At 46.0% G+C, this 16,500-nt stretch overlaps 1 protein-coding gene across 1 annotated transcript in view; it reads left to right on the top strand.

Annotated features, from left to right (window-relative positions):
* CTNND2 (catenin delta 2) overlaps window positions 1-15,831 on the top strand; it is a 935,284-nt gene extending 919,453 nt beyond the window's left edge. The window contains exons 21-23 of the mRNA XM_079915963.1: window positions 1,448-1,579; window positions 7,082-7,155; window positions 14,352-15,831. Coding sequence (XP_079772089.1) covers window positions 1,448-1,579; window positions 7,082-7,155; window positions 14,352-14,609 — 464 coding nt within the window. The 3' untranslated portion in view covers window positions 14,610-15,831. The remainder of the gene's footprint in view (window positions 1-1,447; window positions 1,580-7,081; window positions 7,156-14,351) is intronic.
* Window positions 15,832-16,500: the final 669 nt, after the last annotated feature.

The raw sequence follows: 16,500 nt of genomic DNA, 5'->3' as shown, positions 1-16,500 counted from the left end.
CATAGAAGGTACTAAGTTTGGTGAAATGAATCAAGTGACTCAGATAGGCAACAAGCAGGCCCAGTGGGCTGGAGCTGGGGGAACCTGCAGAGGGTGTGAACAAACAGCTGAAAGGTAAACTGAGGCTTGACTGGGGAGGGGCTTGGACACTAGTGAAGGAAAACGAGCTTTATCCTAAAACTCGGAGTTCCCCAGAGATTCACCAGGCATGCTTGCTAAATTTGGATTCCTAGGCCCAACTGAAAATTCAGATTCACAAGGTCCAGGGTCGGGTTTTGTGATCCCCAGGTTCTCAGGTGAGTCTTAAGGTTAAACAAACTTATGAAGCACTGCCCTCGGGCATGGAAGCCGGGGAAGGCTCGGGGACCGAAGAGTAGCACGGCTGCACTCAGAATGGGTGAGATGCAATTGACTAAGCTTGGGATGCGAGTGGCCTCACTGAGGAGCGTGGAGACCAATGTGAGGTCAGCCCATAGGATGGGCGCACGGTAGCTGCCTTAGCGCTGGCACACACACTTAACCTCCACTTCTCCCAGCACATCTCTGCACTGGCAGGGCGGCTTAGTTGCTGGCAATCCATCCGATCTTTAAAGAAAACTAAACCTCTTTTTGTTTGCTTCCTTAAGTCCAAGTTCAGGTTTTCCTCTGTTCTGGGCCCAGTTTGTTAAAGAATCGTGGAATTCCTAAGGGAATCCTCTAATCACAGCCCATCACTGAAGACATGAAGACACAAACGGTTGACAGGGCTCAGTCCCCAGGTCCGACAGGCAGCGAGGGACCGGGGCGCAAGGTGTGTGGGGGAGATTGTTAGGGGCGTTTGAGATGGAGCAAGGACCCCCATCAGGAGACAGGTGCTCTCATGCCACACCCCCCAGCCCAGCCCCCAGGCTGATGGAGAAGACCTCGGTGGGTGGGGCTCTACTGGTTCCCCACATCATCCTCTGCCTTCCTTTAGGGCCGTTTCTGCGTGAAACGTGTTTAAGTAAAAGCGCATCTGATTTAATCAGGGATTCTTCAGTATCAGTAATCGCTCCTCTGAAACGCATCTAATTTTTTCAAAGGAAGGAAGGAAGAAGAGGGAGGGGAAAAAAAGGAAAAGAAAAAAGAAAGAAAAAGCAGCCAAGACGGATCTCATTCTTGAAACTGTCCTTGAGCAGGTCACATCCCCACGAGGATGTCTCTGTAGGGACGATGCTCCCAGGATATAGTCCTTAATTCCCTGCCTCCGAGTCGTGTGTCCCCTTAACTCTAAAGCACCAAGTGACGTGGCGTAAGGGAAGGGGGAAAGACAAGAACCAAAAGAATAAAAATAAAAATCAACAGGTCCATGTACACGTACTGACCTGTGTTGAGCCAGATGCATTTATGACTTTACCTGTTTGTGTGAAAAGCTATACGTGCTGTCGAATGAGACACAGAAAGTCATCCTTCCGATTTCTTTATGTAGCAAGTGCCCCAGCTTCACCTCGGGAAATGATCAGCCTCAAAGAAAGAAAAACAGACTATGAGTCCACTGGCAGCAACGCCACTTACCACGGAACTAAAGGAGAACACACTTCCAGGAAAGACACCATGACAGGTGAGCTTGGCTGTGCACGGTTCCTCTGCAGAGTTGGTGACAGGACCTGGGACAGGGCAGAGGGCTGGGACATCAGGCTTCAGCTTTGCTTGGCAGCTCTGCAGGACTTGAGAGCTTGATAGCGAAGATTCCCAGGGATTGGCCATGAGGAGATGAAGCTGGAGGTATAAAAACGGAGCATCTTATTCCTGGAATAGCTAAGAGAAAATACTCTCTGCACAATTTTTTTCTTCTGTCTTTCTTTCCCTACCCCTTTCCTTCTCACTTGCCCAGTTCATGATATTTTCTCAAATTAGAGGATGAGGTCACCATAGATTTCTTCTTCGTTGGCATAACCCAAGATGGTGGGCCAAGCTTTGTCCATGAGGATGGGGAAGAGAAAGAGGATAAGAAAAGGAAGGGAGGGAAGGGGAGGGGACGGGAGAGAAGCAGAGGAAGAGAGGATTTCAGGGAGACCCACAGAACTACTGTGGGCGTCTTCCCCTCTTGACATGAAACCACTCTCTGGCCATGACAAACTCCCAGGAAGATTCATCAGAACCACTGGCCTCAGTTTCCCTAGGGAGGCATTGATCTTTCATGCCCTTCATCCTTCACTCCCCCAATCGCACCCATTGGCTCATGAGCTGGGACTCTGCGGAGGCCAAAATTGGTGCCATTGCCCCCCAGGGCGCCCAGGCCAGCCTGCCTCGTGGCCAGCCTCAACTCAGCTCTCCTCTTACTCTGTACCACTCTCCTTGGGGTGGGGCTCGATGTCCACATTCATCGTCCCCTCCAGGATCCCCCCACACCTCTCTCCTGCCCCGGTTTGCTCCTGGATACGATTTGGCGTTATTGATGGGGGGCAGGGCGGCGGGGGTTATGCCTTGAAAGCAGAGCTGCCAGAACCATCAGGATCTCTAACCAGCGATTCCACACCCTTCTTTGCCACATGGATGTGGAGATGGGCCCCTCCTGAAAACAGACCATAGGGACTTCAACAGAACAGGGTCAGATTAGGGCATTCATAAAACTGCAGTACAAGGGTGCAATCCTAAACAGACACTGAGACCCTCTTATTCAGAAGAATCTTAAAAGCATCTGTTAAGTCTCCCTGATATTATTTAGGTGTAGACCTGCAGGGAAACAGAATAGACAAATTGGATGATTTATTGACATGTCTTTTGGACCCAGGACGTCTAAGATAAATTTTTCTCATGGTAACTGTATTTACCTCAGAGGCCGTGGTTTCCATGGTAACTCTCCCCGGCTCCAGAAAGGAGAGCCTCATAAACAGATGCTCGTGGTACCCAGCCCAGCTCAGCACTCTGCTTCCACATACACACTTCACCAGGGAACGCCTCACCCTCATGCCTGAAACGTCCCCTGAATGGAGAACTGAATGCATGGCGTAGGACATATCTTCTTTTTCTTTTTGGCTGTGCCCCACAGCATGTGGGAGCTTAGTTCCGCGACCAGGGATTGAACCCGCACCCCCTGCCCTGGAAGTGCAGAGTCTTAAGCACTGAACCACCAGGGAAGTCCAACATAGGATGTACCTTCTGATTCTCGTTCTCTGGTTCTTTTTTCCCCATAAGTGTTGTCCCCTGTCGTCAATGAGCATGAACAAAGAAGCTCATGAATCTGAGTGCCAAGTCCCTAGAGTTGAGATATTCAGTGGAGAATCTAATTTGTACTGATTACTCCAGAGCAGTGGTGACTCGAAATTCACCTGACCCTTTCGTTTTTCGATTATTATCGCCCTAGGTAGCCACATCACCAGCAGGCAGGGATAACAAAGTGAGACTATAATTACAAGAATAATTGTGAAATCGACTGCACTGTTATTATTTAAGTTGATCTTTTCACTTTAACTCTCTTGGCCGGTAGAATCATTCAAAAGGTTTTTCAGGGCTTCCCTGGTGGCGCAGTGGTTGAGAGTCCGCCTGCCGATGCAGGGGACCCGGGTTAGTGCCCCGGTCCAGGAAGATCCCACATGCCACGGAGCAGCTGGGCCCGTGAGCCATGGCCGCTGAGCCTGCGCGTCCGGAGCCTGTGTTCCGCAATGGGAGAGGCCACGACTGTGAGAGGCCCGCGTACCGCAAAAAAAAAAAAAAAAAAAAGGTTTTTCATTGTGGTGTGTTTGTATTGAAATAGTTCCAGTGGTACATGATCCTGCTCTGCACACATCAGACAATAAAAAATAAAATCTAATATGTTTCTAGATGTTTAATCTTCCTAGAAAATGGCAGGAATCTTGACAACTGCAGCATTGAGATATACGTAACTTTTCAAACTTATTTAGAGGCTTAAACACTTTGCTCTAACTTACTTAAAAATGCAATTCAAAACTACACTGTCAATCATGTAGCAAGCCTAGAAGAGCATGAGGTCATTATTGAATAATATGTTTATACAAGAAGGTTCCCTTTAAGCCAACAAGTACTGGGTGAAAGTTAGTTGTTAGCATCACAGTGATGTTGACGGTGATGGAGGAGGTGGGGGCGGTGTTGGTGTTGAGATTGGTGGGTGTGTTTGCCCCCCTCTACGATGGTATGAGTAGCTCCCCAGCCAAGCCGGGTGGAAATCAACATTTCATGTAGGGATGGAAATGATGAATTGCCAACCTCTGTTCTGCTTCCCTTTAGCAAATGTCCATCATTCCAGCGTTTACTGGCAGATCATATTTCTTGGGACCTCCGTATCCCAAGCAGTACCTTTTCTCATTCACCAATAAATCCAGGGGGCATTTAAAGTTCAGTTATTGAAAAAACATCTGAAAAACGGCCGTCTTCCTTGTTTCTAAGGCATCAGGGGATGTCTTATACCATTTCCCCCACAGGAAACATTCCCTTTGCTGTGGGAAAACCATGGGAAACGTCACCCTCAAAACGCAACTTGCAAAAGCTTTAAAGTGAAAAGCAGTTCCTTGCCTGGGTCATCATCTCCTCTCCCGAGCTCTCAGAAATGCAGATCCATCTGGGTTTATAGTTCAGGCTTCCCCTCCACCTGCCTTCTCTGTATTCAATCTCTAGCTTAGACGTCTCTTAAAATGTCTTCTCTCCTTAGTGTTTCTCTGCCTCTGAGGAGCCCTCAGAAAGCCAAAGGCAGCTGTTCATTCAGGCATGCAGCACTGTTATAGCTATTTCTCGCGGTCATGATTCCCTAGGAGTGTTACGTGCTCAGAAGCACGCATCAGAGGAGGGCTGTGTGATCCCAGCAGCTACACAGCCTGACTTAAAAATTCACCAGGGGATTTTGCCCTCCCACCTGAGCTTCCCAAATACCTTAACATCCAGTGGTCGATTCTGTTTCTGTCAGTATCTCTCTTATGCCTTTTAAAGCTGCTCTAATCTTCAATCTATTGATATAGTTGGAAATTGGGGTCTATAAAAAAAAAGAAAGGCATTTCCCTATGAGTTGACTCTTTGCTCAGACACATACATGGCAGAGCACCTGTGAAGACACGTGCTTCATGTATCCAGAAAGGCCACGAGTTCAATCTCAGCTACACAGTCTCCTTTAAACAGGTGAAGTGCACCAAAGAGCAGGAGGAAAGAACTTCCAGTAGAAACATCTTCAGCTTGGAAGCCACAAGCACAACAGGGAGGGAGGCCAAGGCTATAAAAATACACATTCTACCAAAAAAAAAATGTATTTTATTCTGAGTAATAGAAAAAAAATTTCACCTTATCCTTGGAGTAACATTTTCCATCAGCAGGTTATAGCTCTGAAGGCAGATTTTTCTAAGGTTTAGTCATTCATTCATTCACTCAGCAAAAAAAGCACTCACTCTGTGAGCATCCCTCAAGGCCAGGCACTGTCCGAGATGCTGGGGCAGCCTACAAAGGTGGCGGGACAGACAGATGTCTGTCCTCATGGAGCTTCTTATCTCCTAGATGAAGGGAGGTAATACACAAGGTAAACATGAAACAAACTCACTAACGAGGTGGTAGCCCTTGGCGTTGAGTGTGATGGTGGAAATAAATGGGGTAATGAGATAGAGGGCCCCAGGTGGGCAGGGTAACTTTAACTAACATGGTCAAGGAGGAGACGTTTGAGCTGAAACCCGAATATCAACAAGGAGAGATAGTCCAGAGTCTGGGGCAAGCAAGTTCCAGGGAGAAGCATCAGGAAGTCCAACATCCCTGATGCAAAATAAATTTGGATGCTCAAGCCAGGAAGGAGGGCCAGCACAGCTCCCTGAACTGTGGGAAGAAGAGCAGGAAATTCTGCAGGAAGTCAGGATGGGACCAGATCACACGGAGCCTCGAAGACCATAATGGGCAGGGAATCGAGTGACATAATCCGGTCTGTCTAACATGATGATCGCTCAGGTGATGGGAACAGGGGGGATGAAGGAACAGGCTGGGCAGAGTGGAAGCTGGGCCGTTGAGAATAGGATGCTGTAGCGGTGGTCCAGGCGAGGGATGGTGGTTTCCACAGTGATGCAGAGACAGGAGTGATGGGCGTTCAACCAGAGAGTCTATCAGAGTGGTCTTTAAAATGGGAAGTGGGCTCTCAGCTCTCACATTCTAAGCAGAATTTCCCAAGAGGAGTTTTATTGCACAGCTATTATGTGCTTTTAGTGATAAACATGGGTGGAATGATTATACTGACTTGGTATCTCTGAGAGAATAGTTGGTGTGTCATCCTATTTCATGATCCCATAGATACTGGAAGCAAAAGATAAATTTTTCTTGATATCTAGAGTGTTTTAGATACCCGCTGACCCTCGACAGACAATGTTTTTTTCCAGAGCTTTCTTAAACCAGGACCTTCTAGCAGCTATGAGGGGAGTCTTGCCCTGGGCCCTTCCTCTAGGCCTGTAACAGCAGCCTCAAGGGCCCCAGGGGAGGAGGCAGGCAAGTGGGCATCTTGCCCAGGACTTTGGAAGCTGCTGGCAACCGGAGGAGACCTTCCCTCCTTTTGTCTAGAACACAGACTGGTCACAAGACAGGGTGGGAGTCTCCCGTCTCTGTGTTGAACAGGACTCCGAAGCCGCAGCCGCCCAGATGCGCAGGGCAAAGGCGGGTGGTGCTTCCTGCCCATCCTTCAGGCCGTTGAGAAGTGAACTGTCTCAAAGATGATCAAGCACTTCTGTGAGCTCAAATTAGAAATTTCATTCTTGTCATTCCCCAGCTAAACACCAAGCGGCCGATCCAGATTCCTGCATGCTTCAGTGCAGGTGACACGCTTTTATCATCTGCCAGTTTTCACCAGAAAACAAGGCCATAGAACTGGCAAGATGACCATCTGTTTGATGCACCTGCCTTGACCCCGTCTGCAAGCTGAATGTTATTGCAAGAGGCTGACGTGCAACGGGGATTTTATACAATAACTGTTCTTCTCTCTTAATGTCTGCATGTAAAATGAAGTGTTCAGGGCTAACGAATTTCTTGCATCTGGAATGATCCATGAGACACCAAGCTTTGTCAGGGCAAAACTGGCCTCGATAACCATCATTCCTCATTTGAAGTCTGGCGTTCAGTGCTAATACTTTTGTTTCTCTTTTGCTTTCAGCTCAAAATACTGGAATTTCAACTTTGTATAGGAATTCATATGGTGCGCCCGCTGAAGACATCAAACATAACCAGGTAAAAGAGAGGTAGCACGTTGGTGTTTGTTTCTCCCTTCGACTCCTGTGAAATATCTTGGAAGTGTAAAAAATAAGTTAGTTTCTATTTAACATGCATAAAAAATGGAAAAAGAAAATAACGGTCCCCGCTGCTCTCTGCTCACGTGGGACACAGCGTACACGTGGGTGGTGGCAGTCATCAGAACAGCCTCAGATTTGAAAGCAATCTTTTGTTTTTTTGGCGGCATCAGGTGTTAGTTGTGGCAAGTGTAAGATGCTGGTTACTAGACAAATTGTCTAATTACTAGACATGGATTGAGTAGCTCCTGTAACCCAGCCAATTCTTATTTGGAAGAAAGCATTTATTATACATGACAGTTACTAATAACATAGACACATCAAGTTCAATGTAAACAACTGAATAGAAGGCATGGTGTTGTGCCTCGCCGCTCAGGCTAGTGGGGGAACAAGCAACAACAGCATCACCTGGGAGCTTGTTAGAAACACAGAAGAGATGCTTCTCTGGCCCCTAACCCTAACCCTAACCCGTTCAGGGTCTTCTGCATCCGAGTTGCATTTTATCAAGCTGTCTTGGTGATTCATGTGGATGTTGAAATTTGAGGAACCCTGGCTGATAGATACTTAAAAGAATCCATCTGTGTTTTTGCGTGTGTTTTATTTAGCAAATATTCGTTGAAGGCTCGTTTTCTCTCTGGTTCTAAGGGGAACTATAAAAGCAAGAAGGCACCGCCTCTGCTCCTTTACTGATGAATAACCTCATACTTTTCCTTCCCCATGGTGGTCATCACAGAAAGACTGACATTCTTTATAACTCTTGGCTACTGGTAATCGTTTCCAGAACTGGCTTCTGCTGACGCTCTAGATTCCTGCCATGTGTCATGAAAATAGTACTGAAAAGATAAACCTGAAAGCTGTTTACTTGATCACAGTAACCAGATGAAAGTCAACATGAAAGGGAAATGTGTGTTTTTAATCAGTTCTCACCACCCAGCAGGGCAGCATCTTTGAAGAGGAGAGGGACTCCCTTCCAGCAGGTAGAATGTCTGGCGCAAGACTGTTTCTAAGGGAAGAGGGAGGAGGACACAGTTCTGGTCTTTGCTAAAAGCAAAGAAGTCAGTGAATAAACAGAGGGGCATGAGCTCTAGACAAGAGGTCACCAGGGGTGGCCCCCAACTATTTGCAGATCAACATGCCTACCCAAACATAAAGGAAAATGGAAATGCCAACTCTATTTATGGAAATCAATGCTTTTTCTTCCAGCAAATATCAGGTACAGTGAGCCAGTCGTCTCCAGCTCTTAAAGATATTTGTCAGGATATGATAGGACCCTGGTTTTGCATCCAAGAGCATAAAATCAGTCTTCAGCTTCTATAGGTCAAGAGAAGCTCATCACCAGAATCAGCCTGTTCTACGTCAGCCTTTATCTCCAGGGAATCCCACTATTGTTGGCAATGGAGAAACACCCTGGTGTGGCCCAGGGGTCCTTGGCATCGCACAGTGTGGCTGCAGTACATTCCAACAGACTGCTTGCAACCTAGGTTTAGAGGACAGTCCACAATGGTTCTAAGAGGCACATTCTCTTCACCCAAGCCTATTCTGAGCATTTAAGAAAATTGGAATTAACGCACCAAGATGGCATCCCTGCCCCGAGAGAGTGAGCACAGCCTATTGTATGCAGCCTTTTCATTCTAGGGCCTCCTGGGCCCTAGAATGAACTCGACTCAACCTCGGTGTGAAACATCAAGGCCACGGTGTCTCAGGTGGATGTACTGAAACTCACTCTGGATGGAGAGCAAGCTCTGAGCCACTCGTCAGCACAGGGGAGACGTTGCAGGCCGACCCCCAGCAGAGCTGAGTCCTGTGACCATAGCTCAGTGCCATCATTATTCCCTCAGCTGGTCCAGCTGAGAGAAGGGGGCAACTGGACTGTTAACTCCATTCTAATATCAAGCAACATTTTTGAAATGTCCACCAGAGAGAGTTGTTTTTTACCTAAAAAATTTTTTCCAAGAAAATCATTATGACACTCCAGTGACTTGAGAAAGTAATAAAAGTTTTACTTGTTTTGGACTCTGTTATCAGGATACACTTTGACTTTACTTACAGCCTTCCCTCTTGGGAATTCGGTAAAGGAAGACCATCCTGACCATTCAGAAAAGCTGGCCATTTGCTCCTCTTCCAGATGGGTGCTTCTGGAGATGACCTTGTAAACAGCATCCATGGTGTGGATTTTCTGCCCATGTGAGCATGGTTGGTTATCACAGATGGCTTTTGTTTTTGGAACTTTTCTGGGCTAAAAGCCACTTCACAACCTCATAGCTAGTAAATGGCCAGCTTGAAAAATTTAACCGGGAGGGATGTGCCGGGGTCCATTCGGTTTCGGTGTCAAAGCTGGGCCTCCTGAGCTTTGCAGAGGAGTCTGAACAGGGATTCATCTTAGAGAAGAAGTGATTCACCGAGGGAAACTAGTTTCAGGGGGATCTCTGGGACGAGGCAAAAGACAGTGAGATCTGAAAATAAGGCAACAGCCCTGGATGCATGGCCAAGCAAGGGAGGGGCCGGGGCAGGAGGTGGGAGGCGGGCTTCCCCTGACTCAGCAGAGAAGCAGCCAGGCAGCCTCGCAGCTGTGGCACACCCCACGTGACTACCTGCCACTCCAGTTTCGAATCAGTGAATTCCGAGCATAAGGACTCCTAGAAGAAACAACCATTCGTGTGAAATAAGATTTGTGATCCTCGGTTTTATGTTTGGGGTCACAGATATTGTTTTAAGAGTTAAGTACTCAAACCCTTCAAAAACCCTGCTGAGCTTCTACCAGTCTATCCCACACTTATAAAGAAAAATAGCTTATTTAACCGTATCCCGCTGGCAATAGGATTTTTGTTCATAAACTAGAAACAAAGGGTTTTGGTGTTTTGCTGACTGGTTTTCAAATTATTACTGACAGCAATAAAAATGGCATCTTGAGTTCCTCAGTCTGGCTGCCAGGTGGGCAGGCAAATAAAATTATCCCCAGAGCTGAGGAAATTGGGATTCAAGGAGGGTAAGGGTTCGCCCTCAGTCACCTGAAGAAGCTCGGAAGAGGCAAAGACTCCAGCCTGGGTCTTCTGTCCTCTTGTGCCATGTGCCCTCCTGTATACCACTGGTTCTCAAATTTGAGGGTGAGTCAGGATCCCTGGAAGACTGTTAAACATAAATTACTGTGCCCCAACCCCAGATGTTCTGATTCAGTAGGTCTGGGATGGAGCCCAATAATTTGTACCCCTAAAGAGTTCCCAGGCAATACTGATGCTCCTGGTCTTGGGACCACACTTTGAGAAGCACTGATCTTCACCACGGCTTCATTCATTGTATAATGATAACACCCTGAGTCTTCAGCTTTCACTGTGCAGTAGACTTTGAAGGTCTGTAGTGGGCGGCTATTTCCCTTGTGTTAGGAATACGTTCAATTGGTGGGCAAACTCAGTGAGGAATACAAAGGAGTCTTCCATCAGCGTGCTACAGGGGTGGGAGCTAAGAAGGAGCAGCGTCCTTTATAATTTACACTAAACATTCTGCTGCTGAGGAAAGCTTTCAGCAAGGATGACTCTGTGGGAGCAGAAGCCACAGGACGGAGTGCCGAGAGTGTGGACCCCCGTGATGGCCATGTGAGCCAGCTGGTGGCACCTGCCCTTCCCAGAGAGGACACTGCCTTACGCAGAGCAGACAACAGCCTCAGGCTCCTTGGATGTGTCAGGGCTCCTCTGGACCACAAGAGACTCAGATTCAGAATACACCACTGTGGGATAGGAGCATCATTCCACCTCCTTTACAGAAGTCTGGCTTGTCCACACTGTATGTTAAAAAAAAAAAAAAAAAAAAAAAAAGCATTTATTTTAGCTCCTCTATGGGAAAGGCTGGTATTGGGGAGCATTTCACCTGCCTAATCTTGAACACTGTCAGATAGTCTCTTAAAGTAAATGACAAAATACAGCCAACATACCTCTGCGGTGAATGCATCTTAGCAGCCGACATCCATACCACTGGGGCCAGGGAGCAAATTTAATCCCTTCAAACACAGCTGTGCCACCATCAGCTCTTCTGGGTGGTTCGTTCACACAAATTCTCTGAACTGCAGAACTCAACCTGAGAAGGGGTTGATATGGGACCTTATGAACAATACAAATGAGCTGAAGAAGGTAACTCCTGATATGAGACTAAAATAAGCTTGTGCTCAACCCAAAAATGTCCACCAGCCAGAGAGAACATAGCAGTAGTAAGAAATTTGAAACAGGCTTTGCCAGAAAAGGAAAAAAAGAAAGAAGCAGCCACCGTGGAGGAGGGTCACGATCCTCGTAAGTAGCTTCCCCTGAAGACCTCCCAAGCTCTAGCACTGCCCCTCCCCTGGTTACTGAGACCAGCACAGAGAAGTCAGGCCTCATCTTGGTTTCCTTTGTCCATGGCCTCCCTTCTCATCACAGGGTCTGGAGTCAACTCAGTGAGGCTGCCTGCCCCCCGAGGTGGAGCCACCTTGGCTCAACAGAGACTGTGCTCCTGTCTCAGAGAGAACATGGACTTTGGAGTCAGCCAGGTGTGCATTCACATCCCAGCCTCACCCCACCAGGAGCCATGGCATCCTGCACAAGTTTCTTATCTTCTCTGACCTTCAGTTTCTTCATCTATAAATTGGGAATTGGATGGATAAATGGATGGATGGGAAGGAAGGAAGGAAGGAAGAAGGGAGGGAGGGAGAAATTGAGAGAGAGGAAAGGTGGAGGGAGAGAAGGAGATAGATTAGATAGATAAATAGGTAGATGATAGATGGATAAATGGATGGATGGATAGATATACAGACATAGACATGCATCCATATATGTATGCATATATACATATACAAGAGTAAACAAAGAAGAATTTGTTACATGTTGAATATAGAGCCCACTGAAATAGAGCCAGTAAATTCTAGTTCCGTCCCTGTGTAATTTTTCCAAACCTCCCAACTCTAATACTTTGTATGCTCCACACTTGGGGAGCAGCACCGAGATGGAGCGGAGAAGTTCCACGTAACGCTCAGCTCTTCAAAGACCAGCAAAGGGCACCTTAGCCTATCCCAGTGATCAGGTACACGTGGTCTTAGCAATGTTTAATTGCAGGTGTTGAAGTTCCGAATGTCCCCCTCATGCCCAGGCTCTTAGGCTAACACACATTTACACTCTGAGGACTTTCACAGGTAGACAGAAACCTCATTCATTCAGCCACCACTATCTGGAAGTGTGAGGCCACCTGGATGGCAGCTATGATGAAGTTCACCACTTCTTTGAAGAGCAGGTCGATTACTAGTGTAAATCAATGACATATAAAAGAGGGAGTTTCGCTTACCTGAGAGAAGAATTACGGGCAGGCCATTAGAAGCATTCATTCACACACAACGTGCTAATTACAAATCATTATCTATCAACTAAGACCAATTTCTAGAGGATGTTTCCATGCTGAACCTTAGTTAAATTAGTAGGGAATTACCGAGTCCACTGGCAGGTGATCAAACTGTGCTTTTTTAGGAGTGTTCCATCGTTCCCCCCAGACCTCCTGCACAATCATTGCACTCGGGGAACTTTGTGGATGCCATTATGCAGTGGCTGTGGGAATGGTCCTTCCCCCATGCCTTGGGGGTATCCTCACTTTGGGAGCGTGATGCTTAGGAAGGGACCTCAGAGGCAGTGGGAAGGGGATAGCTAGGCCCTGACATACAAATGCTAGTTATCAGCCTATGAACACTGTCTGTTTTACTGTCCTTAAAGCAAAGCGGAGAGAACTAACTAACTAACTAAACGTCACGTATCCCGAAGAATCCTGTGGTCCCTTTAGCCCCTAAAGGCCCCCTACATCAGACAGTAACCTGCAGAGGACAGGAATGGAAATGGGGGACACTGAAGTGGGCTGGGGGACATTGGACAAGTCTGAAGACCCCTCTCCCCTAACCAAAGTCTTCATAATCCCACATTATTCTCGAGTCCCATCAATTCTCAATTGAACCAAGTTAGGAGATGTTTTGGTTCTCCAGAGCATAGAGTATTTGAAGTGGATTCCCTCTTCTTCTCACATGCTTCTCTGTATCCTTCTAAGGCTGTGGTACCTGGTCACTTAGGCAGGTGTGATGGAATGGCCCTATTACCGGGAAGCCTCCATCCTCCAGAGAGGTATTGGTCACAGCCCTCCGAGCTGGCAGGAGGATGCCCAAGTGACCATTAGACCTTGTACATCTTCACTTTCTCTTTGTCTGGGATTACAGCACCCAGGTGTGATGGAAAAAATGCAGGAAAGATGACTATAAATTACTTGTGTTCTGTAGTGTCTAGTGTATACCTCTTTAATTTGAAAAAGGTTAACTAGTAAAATGGTTCACCTATCATGGCAGTTTTGGCAATTTCTCAAAAAGGTAAACATTGAATTACCATCAGATCCAACAATTCCACTTCTTGCTACATACCCCCCAGAAATTGAAAGCAGGGATTCAAACAGATACTGGTGCACCCACATTCACAGCAGCGTTATTCACAATAGTCAAAGGGTGCAAATAATACAAGTGTCCATCAGTGGATAAGTGGATAAACAAATGTGGTCTCTCCATACAATGGAATATTATTTAGCCTTAAAAAGGAAGGAAATTCTGTCACATGCTACAACATGGATAAACCTTGAGGACATTATGTTAAGTGAAAGAAGGGAGACCCAAAAGGACAAATACTCTATTATTCCACTTCTATGAGATACCTAGACTAGTGAAATTCATAGAGGTGGAAAATAGAACGACGGTTGCCACAAGCTGCGAAAAGAGGGTGGGATGGGGACTGAAGCTTAATGGATACAGAGTTTTTGTTTGCGATGATGAAAAAGTTATGAAAATGGATAGTGGTGACGGTGGCCCAGGCGACGAATTTACTTAATGCCACTGAAAACGATTAAAATGGTCCATTTTATGTTATGTATACTTTACCATAATAATAATTTTTAAAAAAAAGATTACCTAGAATGATAGCGCATGGACTCAGGAACCAACTTGAAAAAGGAAAGTCAATCAGGAGAAGCTCGATACTGGTAACCGCATGGAGGATGTTCGGAACCTTGACTTTGAGAGAGGGTTGAGCGCATCGGCGGCGGGGGAGGACGGGTCAAGGGCAAATGCGCTAACCCAGGTGGATCTTCTTTTCTGGGCAGGTTTCAGCACAGCCAGTCCCACAGGAGCCCAGCAGAAAAGACTACGAGACCTACCAGCCGTTTCCGAATTCCACGAGAAACTACGACGAGTCCTTCTTCGAGGACCAGGTCCACCACCGCCCTCCGGCCAGCGAGTACATGCACCTGGGACTCAAGTCCACGGGCAACTACGTCGACTTCTACTCTGCTGCCCGTCCCTACAGTGAACTGAACTATGAAACGAGCCACTACCCCGCGTCCCCCGACTCCTGGGTGTGAGGCAGGCAGCACCGGGAACAGTGCATGTGCATGCAAGACCACAGACATTGCTATTTTTCTTTTCCCCTGCAAATTTAGTTTGTTAAAGCCTGTTCCATAGGAAGGCTGGGATAACCAGTAAGGAAACATTAAGAGCTATTTCAGAAAGCTAACTGAATCGAACGTTAACTTGAAAGTCAATAGAAAGTGATCCTCAATCTGACCTTGTACAACACCTTTCTAGCGCGGGCTGGAGAGTCTAAAAAGTGCTTTCCACTGAATGTGGCTGAAGGCAGCACAGAAGGCAGTCGGGGTGACGGTTGTAAGCACAGAGGCACGTGGTTCACACACTTCAGAGGGACGGCTTCTCACGCTTTGTTTACTCTTCATCCGTTGTGATTCTAGGCTTCAAGTTGCACTCGGGTTCCTCTGTACAGCAAGATGTTTCTTGCCCTTTGTTAATGCATTGTTGTAAAGTATTTGATGTACATTACAGATTAAAGAAGAAAAGCGCATTGTGTATATTACACCAATGCTGCGGCGTTTCCTCATCTATGGTTCTAAATATTGCTTCAATTTCAAACTTTTGAAAGATGTATGGATTTCCAGTTTTTCTTTTCTTTCTCGCAGTATGTTTTAACAGAAAAAAAATGGGAAAAAAGGAATATTTAGCAGTATTGTTCGTTCTGATATGTGAATTTGTTTGTGGCAACTAAGCAAGGCATTCAACAGTTTCTGACAATTAACATCCATCATTCCACACTCCTTGTCAACAAAGTGCTTTTTCACTGCCTAAAATTTTAGATGTAGATATTTGAAATAGATTTTTTCATTTATACCAGTTTTCTTTATGATGATACAGTGTTAAAAGAAAATAAATTACAATTGATCTGTCATCCATATTTGCTAAGAATGTCTATTTCCAAGGACCTATCTTACAAAACACACATTCTACTCGTGTGTCTGTGTGTGTGTGGGTGTGTGTCCATGTATGTATAAAAATGACCTGTGTGAGATTTTATTTGGATAGAAGCTATTTCATTTGCTGTTCCTCTTGTACAAACTTTGTTTTTGGTTTCTAGTATGAATGTACATCAGCCGTTCCTTTTGTACTCTATCTATACTTCTGACCATCTAGTGACTCAGGATATTAGGCCAGTGGAGGTAAAGTTATAGGATTCTCACACATTCACGCATTCTTGGATACCAACCCTTTCTACGGGCCCATTTCCTTCCATGTTTCATGCCCTCAGAACATGATAAACCATGGCCAACTCAATAATTTCACTTTGGAGCCAATTACTTGAAATAGCCACAGAAAATGTAAACTGCTCGCCTTATTCCCCCCAAACTCTTTTGTTCGTGTGGCAGGGAGCAGTAGACAATTATGGATTCGATTATTAAAACTGAACTTGAAGCTAATGGTAGAATAGTTGTTAACAGAGCTAGGAAGTAAGGCTAACCATTCAAAAGAACAGGGGCTGTGGGTAAATTAGCTTTGCTCTTTAGATGCAAGTGACTGAGGCCAATAGGTGCCTAGTAAATGTTAACTGTTCTTGAAAAAATAAAACATTAAATAACAAAAGAAATTGGCTGCCATCTTCCTTTAAAACTTTCTCCCCTTCGCTCTACGTAGTTTAATTCAGCTCAAAGTCTAAAATTCATGGTTCTTTCTCCAAATTTAGCAACAACCAAACGATCTCTTGTTCATGCATATCTGTGCAAATGAGAAGCTCTTTTCTAGAGCAGCGTGGTAGACAGATATTTTCATATGAGTTGTCCTACAGTTTCTTACAAGTTGGCCCTTCTCGCCCTGTTTACTATAGGAATACACATTTCTGGGTCCCCTCCCAGGAATGCTCCAGCCCCTAAGAGAGATATAAATATGTAGCTTTGAGGACAGTGTTTCCAC

Source organism: Stenella coeruleoalba (assembly GCF_951394435.1).
Source record: "Stenella coeruleoalba genome assembly, chromosome: 3".
Taxonomy (NCBI): Eukaryota; Metazoa; Chordata; class Mammalia; order Artiodactyla; family Delphinidae; genus Stenella; species Stenella coeruleoalba.
This window is presented reverse-complemented; position numbering and strand designations above follow the sequence as displayed.